The sequence below is a fragment of the Varroa jacobsoni genome, unplaced genomic scaffold, assembly GCF_002532875.2.
Source record: "Varroa jacobsoni isolate VJ856 unplaced genomic scaffold, vjacob_1.0 scaffold_1144, whole genome shotgun sequence".
In the NCBI taxonomy this organism is placed as follows: domain Eukaryota; kingdom Metazoa; phylum Arthropoda; class Arachnida; order Mesostigmata; family Varroidae; genus Varroa; species Varroa jacobsoni.
This window is the reverse complement of record NW_019214046.1, coordinates 74,873-93,796: the sequence shown is the minus strand read 5'-3', so window position 1 is coordinate 93,796 and position 18,924 is coordinate 74,873. Positions and strand designations below refer to the sequence as shown.

At 39.2% G+C, this 18,924-nt stretch overlaps 2 protein-coding genes across 4 annotated transcripts; both read right to left on the bottom strand.

Moving 5' to 3' along the window:
• Positions 1-2,110: 2,110 nt before the first annotated feature.
• Positions 2,111-10,349, bottom strand: Atg4a (Autophagy-related 4a). The gene is made up of 6 exons (XM_022845062.2): positions 10,234-10,349; positions 8,680-8,778; positions 7,491-7,667; positions 7,030-7,293; positions 6,463-6,791; positions 2,111-5,813 (listed from the first exon to the last, which is right to left on the bottom strand). Exons 1-6 carry the CDS (start codon positions 10,295-10,297, stop codon positions 5,541-5,543), a joined length of 1,206 nt encoding a protein of 401 aa, XP_022700797.1. The 5' UTR covers positions 10,298-10,349; the 3' UTR covers positions 2,111-5,540.
• A 2,641-nt stretch (positions 10,350-12,990) lies between these two features.
• Positions 12,991-18,908, bottom strand: LOC111267076 (uncharacterized). 3 transcript variants are annotated; one of them, XM_022845058.1, is made up of 4 exons: positions 18,819-18,908; positions 16,970-18,106; positions 16,253-16,672; positions 12,991-14,484 (listed from the first exon to the last, which is right to left on the bottom strand). In XM_022845058.1, the coding sequence occupies exons 1-4, from the start codon at positions 18,826-18,828 to the stop codon at positions 14,270-14,272; spliced, it is 1,782 nt and encodes a 593-aa protein (XP_022700793.1). In that variant the 5' UTR covers positions 18,829-18,908; the 3' UTR covers positions 12,991-14,269. The 3 variants fall into 3 exon arrangements, with proteins under 3 accessions (XP_022700793.1, XP_022700794.1, XP_022700796.1); XM_022845059.1 differs by having other exon boundaries at positions 16,970-18,131; positions 18,819-18,889; XM_022845061.2 differs by having other exon boundaries at positions 16,970-18,122; positions 18,819-18,867.
• Positions 18,909-18,924: the final 16 nt, after the last annotated feature.

Genomic DNA, 18,924 nt, shown 5'->3' with positions numbered 1-18,924 from the left:
AGAGAAATAGAGAGAAATGAGAAATCCACATTCGCTTTAATTCGCACAGACACACGCAGACGCTCTCGAGCGTAGTAACAGACGGCGGAGCAAAGAAATATCAAAAGTCAGAAAAGACTTGCGCCTATGGTAGAGATCCCTGAGACTCGGGGTCTCGTAAACTAAATCTTGATCCCATGCCTCCTTAACATTCTGACGGCAGACGGTACGATGTAAACGAAAGAAATATTGATACAAAAAATAAACAGGTTTCATGCAGAAAAATCTGCAAACATAAACATCCAGTTATGTAGACATCAAATACACGAACTCCCAAACTCACGCGTACCATTCGGACGCCACACATCGTTCAAAATAAACATTGGCGAATAATCGTGACATACGTTGATGCGTTTTCACCATTTTCGTCAACAAGGAGGGAGCATTGAAGTTGCGCTATGAAAGAAAATGGCCGATAGGAAGTGAGCGCTAACTTTTGAAGACTCTCTCAGTGTTAATGATGATGATTTGGCAAAATATATCGCTTAATAAAAGAATATTCAAATGCATGGTCGAATTAGAAGACTGTATTGCATATAATGAATATCGGACATGTGATTGTGGAGGGGGGGGGGAGGCGTGGCTCAAAGGGTTGTCAACAACTGGGTCTCCACGAGAGCCAGTAAAAGGAGACGTAGTTTTGCACTGCGACACATTACATAACCAACTGCAGCATCCTTGACTTCCCTTTTAGAGTAACAGCCGTCCGATGTACAGACACCGATAAATCAGCACGCAACATAAACATACTTACAATATAAGGACAAGACATTGGTTCGTGTATGCCAGAAGACGCTGGAAAGTAGGCGTCGGTCATGAAGACACTAGAATAGAATTAGCAAAAATCTCGCAGGCACATGATTATGCACAAACAAAAATGAACAGGAAGAAGAAGCTGCCCATGAGCCCATTTGAAATCGATCGTGATGACAAAGAGACGCCGAGACAACAAAATAGCCAGCAATATAGGCAGGCGTGTATAGCGCACTTTAAGGCATAATAGAATCTTAACGAATTCAGCAAAACATACATAAGATTGAAAGGAGAAAAACGGAAATACCGAATTGTTGCTTAAGTTAATGAAGTGTGACGCGCACCACTTAAGCTACCTCTATCGATAAGGTGTGTACACATGCAGAAAGTGCGGATTTTTTTCGTCATTTTCTTTCATTGGTCTGTTAATTTTTTTAAAATAATTACTTTTTTTTTTTATCACAGTTGATGTTTATCATGTGTCAGTACTATTTTTGTGTTGCTGCTAAAACGTACATAAATTGGCGTTCCATAAGGCCTTATTATCTCTGAATTAGATGGATTTGCGTATCGATTTCCACTTCCCTAAAACATTTATTACTATTTTATGACACTACCCATTTGAGTAGCGCATGTAATTATTTTAAGATAGTATAATTAATTGTATAATTCTTTATATATTAGAAATATTATTATAAAATATCTACAGTTAATATGATCGCATTACCCGAAACAAAAGCCGCTGATGTGTTTTCAGTGACGATGTGTGATTGCTAGTGAACCTTTCAAACTAAACAGAAAGCGCAACTCGGCCAATAGCAAGACGTCTCGCTCTGGACTCTATGCCCCGCGGCGGTGGCAGGGGCAATTCTACAAGTGACGAGTCTCCCTTTCTCTGATGGAGTAATAGTGCGGTAGTGCGACTATAATTCTATACAAATAACAGAGTAACAATGAGAAAAGAATGATTTAGATAAATATTAGAATAACGATAGTGCTGCAGACGTAGTGGCAAAAAGGTGCGAACATAGAAAAGGCAGTACAATAGATGTAGAAACTGGAGCAATTAGAGAGTGTCTAGCAGTAAAACGAGATGCGCGCTAAAGGCTAAAAGTGGAGAATGCAGCAGAAGGATTATTGGAGATAAACTGAACAATTAAGTCTCAGATAAAAATGAGGGTTATGAATATTTAAGATAAAAGGAATAAAGTAAATGATGCCAATGAGGGCAAACAATGATTATGCGAAAAGGGTTTAGGGGATTGCCTGTGTTGGGGGGAGGGGGGGTGGCGGAGGCGTATTCTTTTTGTATCCTACATCTGCATTACTATGTCGTGTCGTCAAAGGTGGACAAGGAAAAACTAACGGAGAAATAAAAGAAGATGGACAGCGCGAAAAATAGGAGGAAGGAAAGAAGGAGACAGAGAAAGAGATGAAAATCCTAGAAGCAGAATAGAGGGGAAATGCCGGTTGAGCAACGAGGGAAAATGAAAAATAACCAAAATAAAATATATAAAGCTAATAAAACAAAATTTGAGATTGTATTTTGTGTTAAAACTTACCATCTATACAGTTTAGATATACGTTGTTCTACACTGTTAGGTATATGGCTAATATTTGTTAATGAACACTGAATTTTTTAGTCGTTTATTGTCACAAGACATTTTTTATGTTGCCCTATTTACACGAGAAGCGTTAGATAGCTGCGAGAATACAAGCAAGTTGGATATTATATTGAAGATCTTATTCAACGTCGCGAATGGCGTAACCGATAAATAAAGTCAAAGAAGGACACATGGAGATTCAAACTTCTAACTAACTAGCATATCTACGCACATTTCTTGAAGTCAAATAAATAGTTTTAGTTAAACGTAGTTACTTAAAAAAAAAAAACCAGAAAAGTAAGACAAAGGGTAAACAAATATCTAGCTTTCGAATCGAACACCAACGTGAATATTTTGTATTTAGGAGCGTGTCGGGAGGCGCGTTTAATATTGTTTAGGACGGCCTTTACATCAGTATAAATGTCTTTTGAATCGGTGTCTATTTCAACTACCACTTTTACGCTGAAGAATGAAAGAATGATTTTAGGACGATTAAAGTAAAGAAGGCAACTTTTAAATGAAAGAAAAGCTTAAGACTATAAAGCATTGGTGTTCACAGCGACGAAGAGACTGTTAAGCTTTGAAGCTGCTGTACAGCAAGACTAATCGCAATCAATTTTCATCTTTGCGAATAAATAGTAGAGCCTGGTTACGGAGGTCTTAATTGTTAAAGAGTTCTCGATGAATAACTTATTACCAAACTATCAATAACACCCAAGCAACGAATGCATTCGATCGTTTGTCTAGGAAAATAATACACACTTTCATAGTTTATTATTTCAGACGCACTCTGTCTTGTAGTAACCATACAACTAAACTAATTTGTGCAGCTAAGCTAAATTATACAACGCCAATATAGATTTATATATTATACGAGTTGTCTTTTGGTGTCGCTGTTGTCGACCATACATGTATATGTCATTTCATTTGAATCCCCCCTGTCTCCAGTTCGAAATGAAAAACGCAGGCCATAACTATTACATTATCCTTAGGGGCATGTGGAAGAATTATTTGTTACAACTCCGTTGATTTATTAACTAGTTTTTCACTTCTTTGTTGTGTGTTGTGTTGCAATTATTTTTTGCTGACCTTCTTCGCATGGACTCCAAAGTTCTTCTTTCGAAAGTTCTTGCAAGGTTGTTTTTAACAAAGTAGCACTTCATACTCGATCTCCATTCAGAAATCATAGGCATCCACTGCACACAGCTTTCACTGCGTGCGTTTTGAGACATACACAAACCCAAACTACATTGTATGTGCACATTTCTATGCATATTTTGTGTATATAATATCGATAGAAGAATTGCTTTTTGTTGTATTATCGTACGATGGCTAAACTTCCGTTCCTTGTATGCGTTCTGTAAGGAACTTTGTCGGATAACTAGTACGAAGCTTGTTTTCAAAAACAGGTGATTCTTTTTAGATCATTTTGCATTGATAGCGCTGAACGGAAGATAATTTACGCGGGTTGGATGCACACCCAAGACCAGCGAATCGGAGTTCATTATTCTTTGACGAACACGCTTTATTCTCCTACATATGAGCGTCTTTTAAGAAATCGCAGTCAATTAGAAAAATACAGTGATGGACGCATGAGCTCGGTGACGGGAGCACAGCACGCACCGCAGCGCCATAGTTACCACAGATAAGAGAAGATGCGCTCATAAAACGAGTGTATCTTCGCTTTTGGTCAGTGTCTTTGTTCGTGTGAACGTCCATTGGATCAGAGAAAAAAAATACGACATGCTACCACCATATTCAAGTAGTAATTACATTGCTAAAGATAAATATTGGTGGCTCTTACTGCTTCGGTTGGTAAAAGTTCTCTCATGTATGTTTTTATCTCTATATTTTGTATGTAACATGTACAATACGCCTTCTCGTTGTTTCGACGTAGATGTCACGTTTACTTCGCGTTGAACAAAGCGCAACGTGTGCTCAATGGAGAAACTTGTTGTTCTTGATGCTGTTATTATTAATATTACTGTTATTATTTAATCTACGGGTGCTCGTAGACTTCTATGATTGCTTCTCCGCCCTGGCCTCGACAGTTACCCAGCTGACTGTGTACCATTACGTTCATGCTGCTTCCGTATTTTTGAGGCAGTATAATATAGTGGTCAGTAAACGACGGCGCACTTTTCTTCGCTTTTTGTTGTCTTTTTTTTTTTGGTCTCTTTTCTATAACTAGCTCTTACCAAAGTTTTACGCATACGATTTTGTGATGCCGAATATTTGATATCTTGGTTCTATCAATAACCGGAAGCTCTGCTAAGAGTTCGCACATTGTTTTCTTCCTCGTTGGTGATCGTGTATCAAGGTCCCAGTGTTGTTATTTTAATTATTTCTGAAACGATTATTAGGCATTCATGCAGAAAAAAGTATTTATTCATACAGCGTCTCATACGCAACCAATAACCTTTTATCTTTTTGTGTGATCTGTCTATATATATATATATATAATATGCTGACCGATCCCGTATTAGAGAAAACGATGCTTAACATTTAATTAATATCCATCTGCGCTATTTACATGGTAATAATGCAGTAACAGTATAGCCCATATTCCAGATAAATAAGGCTAAAAAGACGTTCTTGATAATTTAGGATCGGAATGGGAGGTAAGATCCCAATGTTATAACAACAGTCTACTATCACCACGTGTATAGCCGTCAGTTTTGAGACTAAGACGTCAATCTTAGCTCCGTAGTAATAATCGTACATAATTAGCACTATAGAGTAAAAATGACAATAATAAAGCTCCGCAGTCGCTTTCGGGATGAAATCAACAAACTGGTGGTACCTGTCAGTGTTGCATATATATATATAATTGAGCAAACTGTACAGGGCGAAGCCGGTTGTAACCGAAACAATGATCTTGTTAAAGAGCACGTAAGTTCGCGTATTAGCTAATCTCCATATGTCAATTGCGCTAACGTTCCTCGTATATACGTATGTACATTTTTAGATTCATAATTTGGGTTTCGTCTCTTCTTCATCGGGTTCAGGCATTCAACTCTGTCTGCAATTGAAGAAACGGCTCAAGGAAGTTGCTTCTGGTGTAACAATTTTTTCTTTGCTATGTCCTCTTTTTGAGTGGACGGCGACTTTAAACAATAGCGTTACGCTGCTAAACGGCTGTTGTTAGAGCAGCTCGAATTCGTCGTCAGAGGTATCATACCGACGGTTGGCGTTGGGGTCATCACTAGCCGAGTGTGCGGCGCGTCCCGAGCTGGACCCCGCTGTGTTAATGTTCGATGCGTCCAGCCCGCCGGTAGCAGATTCCGGCTCGCAACAAGGCCAGCTCGGCGGGATCTCCGTGATCTCAAATAACATATGATTCGAAGAGTCGATGAGGTGCGCCCTGGCTTCGCTGCACCACTCGTTTAAATCCGCCTCGTTTTCTATGTAGTACGACTTCGGGTCGGATAGATTGATGAAGGCCAAACGGAAAGCGGGGTGGAAGCACAAGGAATGGGTGCAAATAAGGAAAACATCCTTAGAAAAATCTTTTCTCATTATTTTCCAGCTTTGTATAGTTATTAAGGAAAGGGGTTTTTGGGGCCCCAGAGAAATTAATTTAGCAAAAAATTCCGATTATGAATTGTTAGTGGCTTTTCAATGACGCTTGTAACTGGTCTTCAGTCCATGAAAAACACGAAAGAAAGAGGAAAACGATACTTCCCTCAAGACATCTTTGGGAGGAAAATCTATTGTGACGAATGCGGTTCTCTTTCACGTAGGTTTTTCAGGAGGGAGGAAAACATCAAGAGAACAATGCGGGATTGCCATACTGCATTATATCATCATCGTGTTGTTCACTTACATTTACAGTAAACTGTTCCGAAATCCAAACTTCCCTTCGCTGACGCATACACTTCTATGTGCTTATGGTGCTCATTTTAAACGATAATCAAACTTTCAAAAGACGTTTACAAAGAAACCGATCAGATCTTAGCTCTTTAAAACGTCAGAGCTCACCAATACGAGCCGCCGGCTAACTGAACTTTCAAGTTTTTTTTTAAAAACTCAGAGAAAACCAAGATTCTTCAGGTCTAGAACCTACCAGTGCGATGGACGGGTCAATTGCATTGATAGGCATCCGCTGTGCGTTCCAACAGTGATACGATGAATCATCGATAGGCTCTTGATCCAAATCAACGAAGTTCTGTGTCGTGTGCGGGTCGAGAAAGACGAGTTGGTTAGCTTGTACTCCAACGAAATACAGAGCATGGCTCGGCCGACCTCCAAGCATACCCAGAGATCCTCGAATTTGCAGTGCTTTACCCAGTGCCCCGATGTAGATTTCATTCATATCGGCAAGACCAAGCCGAAGCGGGATTACCAACACCAACGGCTTCCAGGGGCTGTCGTTTGTTGCTTGACATAGACTTCCTGTCATACCGTAGCGTTTAAATAGTAGAAGAGTTTCGATCTTACGAATATCGTAAAGAAAACCAACTGACCAACTACGTGAACAAGATGACTGAAAATATCACCAAAATAGGATTACCTAACTGTAGTTTTATTTTTCGTTCATTTATGTCTGTTGAACGAAACGAGCACTAGTGCTCCAATGCCCCTAAATCTCAATAGAGCTAGTGATTACTCTATAACGTATAGGGAAACTTACGAATCTCACTGAGCACAAGCATATGGTCCATCGCTACATGCATGCGCAAATCGCTCCATGTGTCGTACTGCACGAGACGCTTGAGTGCCTGGGCTACGGTGTTCGGCCCAAACCATTCACCAACTGGCTTGCCGTCGCTTTGTCCCATTAGCGCAATCTGGTGAATAGAGAACGTCGCGGATTTTTTGTCTTGAAAGAGGCGAAGTAACCGCAGATAATCGTCTCGTTGGGTAATTTCAGAAGGGTCTGTACTCCACTGCCAGTCTGCGCAGAAGAACAAAAAGTTTGTCAGACATTTGCATGTACGTGCAAATAGACGGAATTCTATTCTACTACTAAACATTCATCAAATTTGAAAATAGAAACAGTCGTAGAAAATTCAAAACGTTTATTTAACCCGATGAAATGGCTTTTTTTTCAAAAGCTCACTTTTTTGATCGTGTGGTAAATACTAGCCTTACCGCGTCCTAGATGTCTTCGGACGAGGGCGTTTGCAAGCATCATTTGCCCAGCGCGCAGCATACATCCCCAGCCCGTGTCAGTAGTGCGTCCGCCTTCGCCGTCGATAGCGGCGAATCCTTTTCTATAGGTGAGCCATAGCAGTGAACGAAACGCTTGGCGAACTGCCTCAACCCCATCTGCAAGCCGCGTATCGTCAACGACACCGGAAAATTTTTAATTTTTTTTCCTGTATACAAAGTTTGCACGATGCTTTGCGATGCTTTCAACTCAAAAATGCCAAAAACACATTTACCTAAAACAGTACAGTTAAGTGTTTATAGTGATATAAAAATCTATCTATTTACAACAGTCTGCTCTTCAGCTGGACATAAAAAGATTTTTAAGAAGCAGATTTGAGGATAAAGGCTCAAATAAGTAAGGATTATTTTGAATACAGCATATATTGAAACAGGGAATTGCCACCATAAGTCCAACGTAATTACATGCTTTCATGTGGCTCACGCACAGCATTTAAATAAAGAACTAAGTCGATCTAGAATTTGCATAAGATTTCACACTTTTCAAGCTAGAGTTGGTAGACAGATCGTTGTTCATTGAATTTGTTGAAATATCAGTCATTAGGAGATGTGCATCCATCTGTGGTCTTATCAAAGTTTCAATTGGGTTTGCCTTGTGGTATCGGTATCGTTGAAACTAAGCAATCTATCGCATTGGCAGTAATAGCTTTCAGTGCAACATACCGTGGAATCGGAGCTGAGTCACTTACTAGGATAGGTGCAGGATTCCTCGTTTGTTAATATGAAATAGTTTAATGTATTTAATGCTTAAGGCAAAAAATCGATTTCTTAAATACGTTCCCCAATAGTCACTAATATCTTTAATTTTCTTTCAAATAAGTCAATTTCGTATGAAAACTGCTTTTAGTCGTTTGGCTTAACTATATCGGAGAAGGCAAACAAACGAAGCCTGATTTTGCTGGTAGAAGTGCGACAAGATAAAATACCGCTCACTGGACTCACCTGAGTCAGATTATAAATTTTACCGAAAATGGTTCACGGTAACGTCTTTTTTGCCAACAAATTGTTTTTCCGCAATCTAATGATAGAAAACCTAATCTAACCACTATTATCAAATTGTCACCAAAAACGTTACATCATACCGAATGTGTTTATTATTCGATCAACGTACCCTCTTTCACGATGTACTTTGTTCCGAGAAGCCAAACGGGATCATCCGCTTCGGGGAACTCGGCGTAACCCAAATAACCGGGTTCATACGTGAGCAAACCTATAAATACAACCACAACACGTTGAACACGCGCGAAATCATCAGCAACGTGACTACAATTTACAAGTACACAGACAAGAAATGCATATGTGACAAGTGTTAACTTCTCGCTAGCAACCAGCAACAATGAGAGTTATTTAAAATGTCGTCTTTGATTACCAGCTTCTACTTATCGATAGTTTCGCAAGAGCTTTTTTTCTCAAGAAATTGTTTCTAATTATTCTTGACGCAACCTTTGCACTCAGCGAAATCTTAGCCACCCGTTTATCATTACCAAGAAGCGTCAAACAGCATTTACGCCTCAGCTCCGATAAACTTAGCCTACTGGCAGTAATCAGAAGCACATTCAGTAGTTTTTGTGCGATTAGCGGTTCAAAGTGCGTATGCTACACAAGATAAATACTGACATGTGTGAATAAAGAAATATATTTACCAGCTCATTTAAAAAAAATATCCCTCTGTGTCAAATGGCGGCGGTAGGTCATCGAAACTCGACGAAACCAGTTTCCGTTACACTTGGCCTCGTCTCTCGCTTTCTATTTTTCCTTCCATTTCCTATTTTTGCTTTCTATTGTTTATATATCATCGCACACTCCATCTGGCATTTAATAGAGGTCGGTTTTAGGATATTCTCGATTACGATGTAACGCGCTTTCAGTTCTCGCTTCAAAATGATAATATTAGTAATACGATTAGATCATACCACGTTTATCAGCTAAGTGATAGTAACCATGAACACAATGACATTTTTATTGCTAATAAATCCAACCAATCCTCAACATCGTTCTTATAATGTTTACTACTTTTTGTGTTACTATTACGACGATTTTCAAATCAATCAGCTGCAGATACGGTTAAATTTGACATGCAGTACGGCACGGTCTAACAGGTAACAAATGATTCGAATAGTGGAATATTTCAAGAAAAGCATTTCGTTACCTTTTTTGCGAGATGCTTTAGAATCGTGCTATCTATCTAAATCAAACCAATGGTAGAGCATATGTTTCACACAATCCAACCATATGATCTCTCTAGATGACATGCAACACGCCGATAAATGGAGGACCGATAGTATATACATAAAAGTGTTTGGGAGCTTGGAAAACTATGTTCGATTTGCGAACGAAACTTATTGCCGTAGTAGTTCTTGCTACAGAATCTCATTCGTTGAGACAAATAAGAAGAACGTTTCTGGCAATCTGGTTTACACCACCAGCCATTGGTCGCACCAGGACACCTGGTACCTGCTGCTGACTTGTTATCCACAGCAGTGCGATCTTGATTTACTGCCATTATAGACCTGCACGGCAGCTGGTGTTCGATGTTGTATCACTTGCAGGGTAAGCAAACTAGGAAAGTTCGGCTTGAATGATGTGCAGTTTAGCCTTCTTTGGGCTCGACGAAATTTAGCTGGGTATGCATAACACATTCAAAAATAACACCTGAATTTCTTACTTGTGTAAAGCTCAGCCATTTTTCGTAGAAGGGGTGAATGGGATTCGTTGCCGTTGTGGTTCATTGAATGTTGTGTTCCGCAAGTTAATCACTAGACACGAGCTGTTCCGTGGACGTGTCCCATATTAATCGCGCACCTAAATAATGACAAATAATCATATGTATTGGCCCAACAAAGAGAAAAGTGGATGATGGCGCGAGTGTACACCGGCGAAGTCATATGTCTTAGCTTAATGATTATTTCGTCTGAACTCGTAGAATTCACTAAAAGTATAATGTATTTGATCACTTTTACCTTACAATATATATATATATATATATATATATCACTATAAAAACTGAGTACGACTAAGAAGTGGGTAGAACTGAATTAATTCCATAAATGCAGGTTACCCTTAGACGTTCTGGTGGAGAGAAAGCTGGTGAATAAACTTTGAATACTTTGTACTAGAATGTGAGAGAATATATCAACTTTTTCCATTCGATTCGACTCGTATGTTTATTGACAATTAACTAAGAGGCGACTACCTTAAAATATAACTAAGTATTAACGTACCTCTATCACTCCTAAAATACGAAAATCGATAAAACTCAATTGAAGAGATTCGAGGCCCAGTGACAATGAAACGAATTAATTTTCAAGAACAGAGATTTTTTAAGAAATTGACGTGTACAAATTGACTAAACGTGACTGAGAAATACTTTCTACTGAATTTCCGACTTTACTTACTTTCCGCTTGGCCAACGTCTTTATATTTATTTTTCTGGCGAGATAGCATAGCATATACGCCATTTCCTAGCACTCAGTAACTCAATTTCCACAGTTGGCGTGTTCGAAGGTAAAGTCACTCTACGCAAAAGAAAATTTACTTACATCCATGTAAAAGAGAAAGAAAACGCTTCCTACGGGTAAATGCCACTCAGAGTAGTGGTCCGGCAAATCCCAAAATTAAAGGTAAGACGACCGTTTACAAAGCAATTTGAGACAATTCCAAGTCGACTTCAAAGCAGAATAATTATAGTATGAGGGGTATAATTTAAGGTTTTGGAGGAATCAAAAAAGCTGGCCTAGAGAAGTCCCGTTAGGAATCAGACCGCCGTAACGTGACGACGAAAATGACATTTTAATACGATCAATTTGCATAGGGTTCTAGTAGCCTTTGAATTTGGGCGGGACCACGCACCAGAGGAATGCTGTAGGCGTTAGCATATAGTATTATTTAAAAACGGATATAGGTATTTCTTGTAAGAAAAGAATATACGGAGTGCCTTAAAGATCAAGATCAATCCTCGAGAACGTTATAATACTCAGTAAATAAATAATTTTTTGGGAGAATATTGATTTAGCTGCCCGAAAGTTGGCATTCATGTAAAAATAGCGTTTACCCAATTTTAACAGACATCACAGGAATATATGTGACCGCGTGGGTACCGCTGTTTCGACCAAGAAGTTTTCTCGGCTTCGTTTAGAATTTATTTGGAAACAGTCGAATAAAAGTATGTGGTAGTAGAGGGTTCAGGAATGAGAATCTGAAAGTCAAAAAAGTTTTTTTTTTTTACAAGACCTTTATATCCTACAAGACCTACATTTCTCCTGATAAAAACACATCTCTATAAAAGGAAGTCCAGCCATTCGGGTCTCTCTCATCCAACATATAAATGTGTAATCTCGTATAATATAACCTCATATACAATTAAACTTGCACTGTATCGTCGAAGTGTGTGAATACTCATAATTTCCGCCTTACGAATACACTGAGTAAATTGTACAACATGGTTTCTAAGAAATACGATAATATCTTGAATTATCACGGGGTCGAGGAAAGTTGAAAAAGGTTGACAACTTTCGTTCGGTAACATAAGTGGACATATAAGCTCAGTTGTATTTCACATAGATTCTCCCAGGTGGGAATGCAACCATGCGAACTACACTCGTCATTACGTCTGGGGATGACCTCATTAGTAAAAAGACCTCCAGAAAGGCAAGGGTGACCTGCGCGCTAAAATCTAGATACAGAACTTCACGGGATTCGAGTGATTAAATGTTTTCATAGCGTGAACCCGGTGATCACAGTATAGATGTAACTCTTTTTAATTAAACATCCTAGCCACATGCGCAATGACAGTCGCTTGTTTAAATACGCTGTAAGCCTTTTATTTAAGTGGGACATAAAAGACGAAGATAACCTCGCTTTTCTATTGTCGGCTATAGCAAATCTCATTTCACCATTGAAAATATCATAGGATAAAGAAAATGTTACCCTCCTTAGACTTGTAGCCCTCACTCAACCATCTTCAAATGGATTTCTCAACCGAACGAGTAGTTGTCAAGCAACACCTCGTGGCAGACGTTCGAAAATTCTGCAGACGTCAATCGCACCCTTTTGTATTACATATTTCAGCATTTGGCGAACAAATAAATAGCACCGATTCATCACCCCATTTTTTTTTTGGGTTCCTTAACTGCCTTAAAAGTAACCTACAACCAAGACACATCACGCAGAAGAGCAAGCTGCTTAAATTCGAAGGTACAATTTTATAACGTTCTGCTTTATACATATGTAGTCCAGAATATCTTGGTATAGAATGGGCAAGTGGAATATCAGATTTAACCGATTGCTTGATGGAATGCCTAATAATGAAAATTAAATAACTAATTACTGAAACCAAACAAATTCTAAAGTATCATCTATTAACTTAACCTAGAAATGTAGATTATTCACTACCTTTATGCTTTTTACAAAAATTGCAATCTGGTACTTGGACAATCAAACATCCTTTATTTTCAGACGCTATTTTTCCTACGGCTTAGCGTGAAGTATAGACATTTAACAGTTATTAGATATATAAACACGTGAAGAATATTACTAAATTTAAATAAGCAAGGATTAATTCGTATCGCGCGTGTGTGCATTCTGCTCTTTTAAGGCAAACTCCGTTGACAAGTGGTTTTTGCGCTGGCACAAGTTCTTGCATTTATAAATTGACTTACAAGGTACTGCGTTGCTATGGATAAAATAAATCAGGGGCTACTTTTACCCAACGAATGATTTTATCAAAGAAAGCGTCTTTGCTCGAATTTGTATTTCTAGCGTGGCTTTGTAAATATTATTTATTGTACGGATTATTCTTCTGTTTCATGAAACGCGTTCCGCCTCTTTATGAGGTATCAGAGTACGGAAGGTGTGACAATGTGCGAAGAAGAATTAAACTTTAATGTTCACTAGTGTTGAGTTCACTAGTGAAAAAAACATGTATTTTTTATATAACTAGTCCGATTTTGGATATAGTTAAATATTTTTTGCCGGACTTAATATTTTTCGCTGGCAAAAACGCCCCTATATATATAAAAGTGGATCTTTTGTTGATCCCGTTTATGGTATTCTTATATTAAAACTTCAAACGATCGTATTATGTGCACAGTTCGCCGTGTTTATGGGCTCTGTAGATAGTTGTGGTACAGATAACAAATTGGCATATAAACACTAATGCCATACAATGGAAGTTACTAATTAAGTTACAACTGCACATTCGTCACAATAGCAAACAGTGCGAACTAGAATAATTTTCTTACAGAAAGCTTGAGTTCCGTTGGAATTGATGTTTATAATGTATAGAGTGGCCGCCTTTCCAGTGATGGCAAGAACCGAATTCTATTGAGTCGTAGTTGTATGAGTACAAAAAAATACCGAAACTGGAAATACCGAAGTCAAACTATTTTCCGGATATTTCGTGATAAAGCGTTCAGCTCGAGTAGTACATAGTGCAGTGTGATATTACATATGTAGCACTGACAGACGTTCATTGGCAGGACAGGGAATGAACGGGCTTTTCGGTTCGTCACATTAACTAATGCCTATTCAGTTAGTCATTCGCTTGTCCTGACCTATTCATAGAACACAAAATCTGTCTGCGCTGCTTACTTTTGTTAATGGCAATTTGTATGGTGTTCGAGTGATCGTTCTTTCCGAAAACAATCCCCATCATTTGCTACAACATCAAAGGGTTTCTCGATACCATACTGAAATGTGTTACTTCAGGAACAAGCAATTGACCTGTTGTCCTTCTGCCAGATTTCGACTGGCAGGAAACCGTCACGCTTAAATTGCTGAGTTGGCCGTATCAGCAACCATTGACCTTCTTTTAGCGAAGTTTCGGGGGGAAAAGATACGCCAGCGGTAGCCACTGGCAGGGCAATTAATTCATTGGGGCAGACGAACGTCCGCGATGTCGGTAGTTTTATGACAATACCTGAAATTTGCAAGTATATCGTTTACCATTAGCTGGCCATGATGCTAATGTTGCGTGTATCTGTTTACGGGACTGAAAAGACTACAATTTAAGTGGCTGAAGGTTATGTCGCGTATTAAATTGCTATAGATGGTCACATTATATTGTTATATGCTAATAATAATAGTGTGTATTGGGTTGTCGAAAAGGTATTGCCCGTTTTTTTAGATAGATGGTATTAAAGACACACGTCTCACGTAGGTAAAAAAGATCGTATTGGCTTAACGTTAACGCCGTTTGAAAGCTGGGACTGGCTGAGTAGAAATACGCTGGAGATTGTTGGAATGACTTTATTGAGATTCAAGATAAAGCGTCTTGAAAACAAGTTAATTTTTTTGCCAAACTTTTCTGTGTTCGATTACGATTCTATATTACGATAAAAGCGCAAATGCGGCCCAGAGCCAAATAAATTGTGCTGCCTATGGTTAAGATACGTGGTCGGAGGACACAGTCCAAATGTGATTCTTCCGCTCTTGTTCTGGAAATTTCGGTGTGGAACATACTCTTCGTCTTGGCTAACCAATTACGAAAGAAATTGATAGAATTACTACAAAAGCGGCTAGCCATAATATTGTCAAAGAACAAAATATCTAGTACAGTTTTAAACCATTTAGAGCAAGTTGGTTACAAACAAAAGCTCGATTTTTGGGTGCCACACGAGTTGATGCAAAAGATATACCTTATTGTCTTTCCATCTGCGAAATTCTACAGATATCGAGTTATTTCTAAAGCGGTTGATGAAAAACGGGTGATGAGAAATAGATCACACGCAACAAAAATGTGCAAATGATAGAAATGTCCTCCACAACCTGCGGAAAAGCATCCAGACCAATGCCAAATAAGGTGATGCTATGTGTTTGGTAAAATTGGAAAGAAATCGTACAACATGAATTTCTGCGGACGCCTGACAGAATGATTGATTCGAACCTGCATTGTCAACAACTAATACAAGCTATTAAAAAAAGCGACCTAACCTAGTGCATAGAAAAAGCGTCGTCTTCCGCTATGACAATGCAATACCGCACACATCAGCTACCCGACAAAAATTGAGAGAACTCGAAAATGCGCCTGCCGTATAGCCCGAATGCTGCAACATTAAAGTATAAACTATTTCCGCACAACTCCCATGAATTTGTGTTCATTTAGTTTTAATAGAGGTATGCAAAAATCAATCGTCACAGTTTTCCTCGCAGAAACCACAGGCGTTCTACAATAATGGGATTATAATGTGGCAGAAAGATGGCAGAACGTCATTGATCAAGACTGTGCATACGTACTTCAATAATATAATTTTAAGATATAAGAAATATTTTTTCAGTCTCTATTTAAAAGGAATAGGTACAGTTCCTACGACAATGCAGTACAAATAATATCTCCACTAGAGCATTTAATTTTAATGAGAAAAAAAGGTGCGATTTTCCCAAATCGTCGGAAAGTATATTTTTTTTTGTGCAAAGTTGCTGAGTTGGCAACGGATATATGGATAGAGGCGAAATGCAAACGAAATGCATTTAGAAGAACTTGGGTGCCTGATACCAAAAAAGCATAAATTATCTCGAGCATATACTACTTTTTATCGTTCTTAGACTTTTGTTTCGGTAGTAAGTAGTGCATTAGAATAGTTTTACTTACGGACAGGCTGTAGAAAAGATAGCATACATTTTCTAAGTAACAGTCCCGGTAACATCACGCAATATACTTCCAGATTACCGATGTGCGATAAACTAACCATGATCGACGAGAACCGATAGAACTTCGTTCGATGATGAGAAGGTCTCTTCCAGCCCGTCGCAACGAATCCGCACCCACTGGTAGCCTCGGTCATAGGGTTGCATCCCAGACAGATTGACATACGCTAGTCGATTTCGACAACGCATCGTTTTGGCACTAATGAACCTAAACTTACTCGTATCACGGATTTTCCTCAAAATCGTGCTTTTTACATTGTCTTTCTGACAGGCAACTTGAACCAGCGTCCGCACATGGCCACCAGACGCCCGCGGGAAAATGCGCAACACAACAGCTTCATACCAGCCGCCCATAGCTAAGGGACCTCCTTGTTCAAGAACATTGTCAGCAAATTGTTTCTCGCCCAGGCCAACGATCCGACTCCACAAAGCGAAATCTGCGATCATCGCGCCTGATGGCTCTGTAAGGAAAAAAGGCGTAAGAAGCACTACAAACATGTCGCACCTGTTTGAATAATTGTACTAAAACTCGAATTTGGTCAATAATTTGATATAGAATCTATTTGCCTAAAACATTCTGAACTATTGGTATAGTTATAATCAACACAAGATAACACCTGAAAACGCTGTTTTACTAAGAAGGTTTTCCGATAAACCTTCGATATCAAAAAAATCAAATATGGCAACGTAAAAACCTTCAAATTGTAGGGACAGAAAAAAAAAACGTACAACTGAGCCGCTTCCTATTTAAAATTTACCTTGCGTTTCTCCTGGGTCTACGTCCCCAAGCTCCTCAATTGATTCATCCGCCGCATCTGGGTTTGGCGTCACATCTTCGTCAATGGAAATTGTTTCTACATATTCGTCCTCTGAGCCAAAAGTGCATAGCAGAAACGGATCGTCGTCTTTTACATAATGCTTTGACACAAGCGACTGCCTAAGTAGAGTATACGGCTGTTTTCGTTGTTTGGCGGGAAAGCCGAACTCGTTCACATCTTCGGTCAGTGACTGCGTATAAACCTCTAAGGCGCACGCTTCACAACACGTATTTGTCTTTGCTAGACCATACTGTTGGGCGTGTGCTAGTCCTGATTTCCGATCACGATTATTTGATTGGGTCAGTGTCTGACAAAGCGCATAAATGTAATGGCTGTTTACGCGACTGGTCCGGTGAGATTCTATTTCATCGCGGTTCCCTTCTACGGAACGGCGGTCATCCATACCATTTCCATTAACAGGCACACATTTTTGTCCATCAACAGAATAATCGTTCTTTTGCATATATCTTTTTATGAGTTGCACTTGCCCACTTTTTAATGAAGATTTTGGGTCAGATCGGTTTTCTGAAGCACACGCTCTCTGTCGAAGCCTTTCACTGAGAGATCGTGGCCAGACTACCGGTCGGTCAACGCTGGAAACCAAAAAAGGCCGATCTTCTATTGACGAGTCGCAACTATTCGTCGAAACGATATGTTTCGCCGGCGCAGTCTCTGATAGGCAGTGCGGCTTTATTGAAAGTGCACATCCATTCGTAGCACCGGTCCGAATAGAGGCACATTTCTGTTTATTCAGCTCATTTAGATGGGTACTTTCAGGCATAAAATACTCTTGCGCATCGAGAAATTCATCATCGTCAGGGAAGTCGTCTGTGCTCGAGTACTTCTCGGGAGCACCGGTAAATTTACCCTGTACTTTCAGGTAATTAGCGAGTGAGTGAATTTCACTGTCTCCGGCATTCTGCGTTGCCTGCTTAGAATTTGCAAATTGTGGCCAGACTCGGCAATTGCTGCCAAAGTCGTCCGAAACGTTCAGGGACGCCATTTTACGGATAAGAAAATCTAGGTCAGACATGATTGTAGGGTTCTCGACCTCACTCGGTGGCAGTTTGGGCTCGCCTGAAACGTTTCGTTGCTGAAGGTTCTTACCAAGATAAGCCGTCAACCTGTTACTAATTGTGTCGCATTGATGAATCTACTCAAGCAAATAGGCAGTGCTTTTACCAGAGGTTGGTAGGGCTTAATAACTATACGGAATGAACAGAAAGACTATCAATAGCCATACTAAAGTTATCGTAACTGTATTTCATTTAAAAAGCATAGAGAGAAATGTCTAGCTTCTACGCTTTGAAACAATTCTCATAAGTGTTATTCTAGCTATAATAACTAACTAGGCAGATTTGTCACATAGTATAACCGGAACATTGCTAGTAACTTATGGGTATTTGCGTGGCGTTGGTGCTTTTAGACGACCGCCTAGCTAGTGATCATAGTCTAATACTATTATTCTTATTTTTGGGACCCGAGCTGTTATATACTCCGCCTATAATTTTAAGTGATAAAGTTATAGTTCATTTGTCAAAGAGTCACTTATCATATAATACAGAATGTTCCACGTTCAAATGAAGAAAGACTCAGTATACCTACATAGTATACCCGATCTTCACCAATCCTTATAAATATATACGACTTACCTAAGGTATCTTACACACACATTTAAAAAATATCCATGCATGAATCAGAAATATGACTTATATGGAGGTAATTCGTCGCCGTAAGTAATCCCCGTAAGTATCGTCCCCGCTAATACAAAATCAAAATTGTACCTTACCCTTCTTCATCGAATAACTTTAGGTGAAGTTAGCTGTTCGAATGTTCCATTTGCTTCGCACAACTCCCAGGCAAGGGTAACCGATGTGACCACGACAATCTTACCG

Excerpts from the sequence above, each read along its gene's own strand:
- LOC111267076 (XM_022845058.1), bottom strand. Across the intron at positions 16,673-16,969 it reads AGACCCAGGAGAAACGCAAG|AGCCATCAGGCGCGATGATC; the intron begins GTAAATTTTAAA and ends TTTTCCTTACAG. Across the intron at positions 14,485-16,252 it reads ATCGGTTCTCGTCGATCATG|GTATTGTCATAAAACTACCG; the intron begins GTTAGTTTATCG and ends TGCAAATTTCAG.
- Atg4a (XM_022845062.2), bottom strand. The coding sequence starts at position 10,297 with ATGAACCACAACGGCAACGAATCCCATTCACCCCTTCTACGAAAAATG. Across the intron at positions 8,779-10,233 it reads AATGGCTGAGCTTTACACAA|GTTTGCTCACGTATGAACCC; the intron begins GTAAGAAATTCA and ends TTGTATTTATAG. Across the intron at positions 7,668-8,679 it reads AAAGTACATCGTGAAAGAGG|ATGGGGTTGAGGCAGTTCGC; the intron begins GTACGTTGATCG and ends CGCGGCTTGCAG.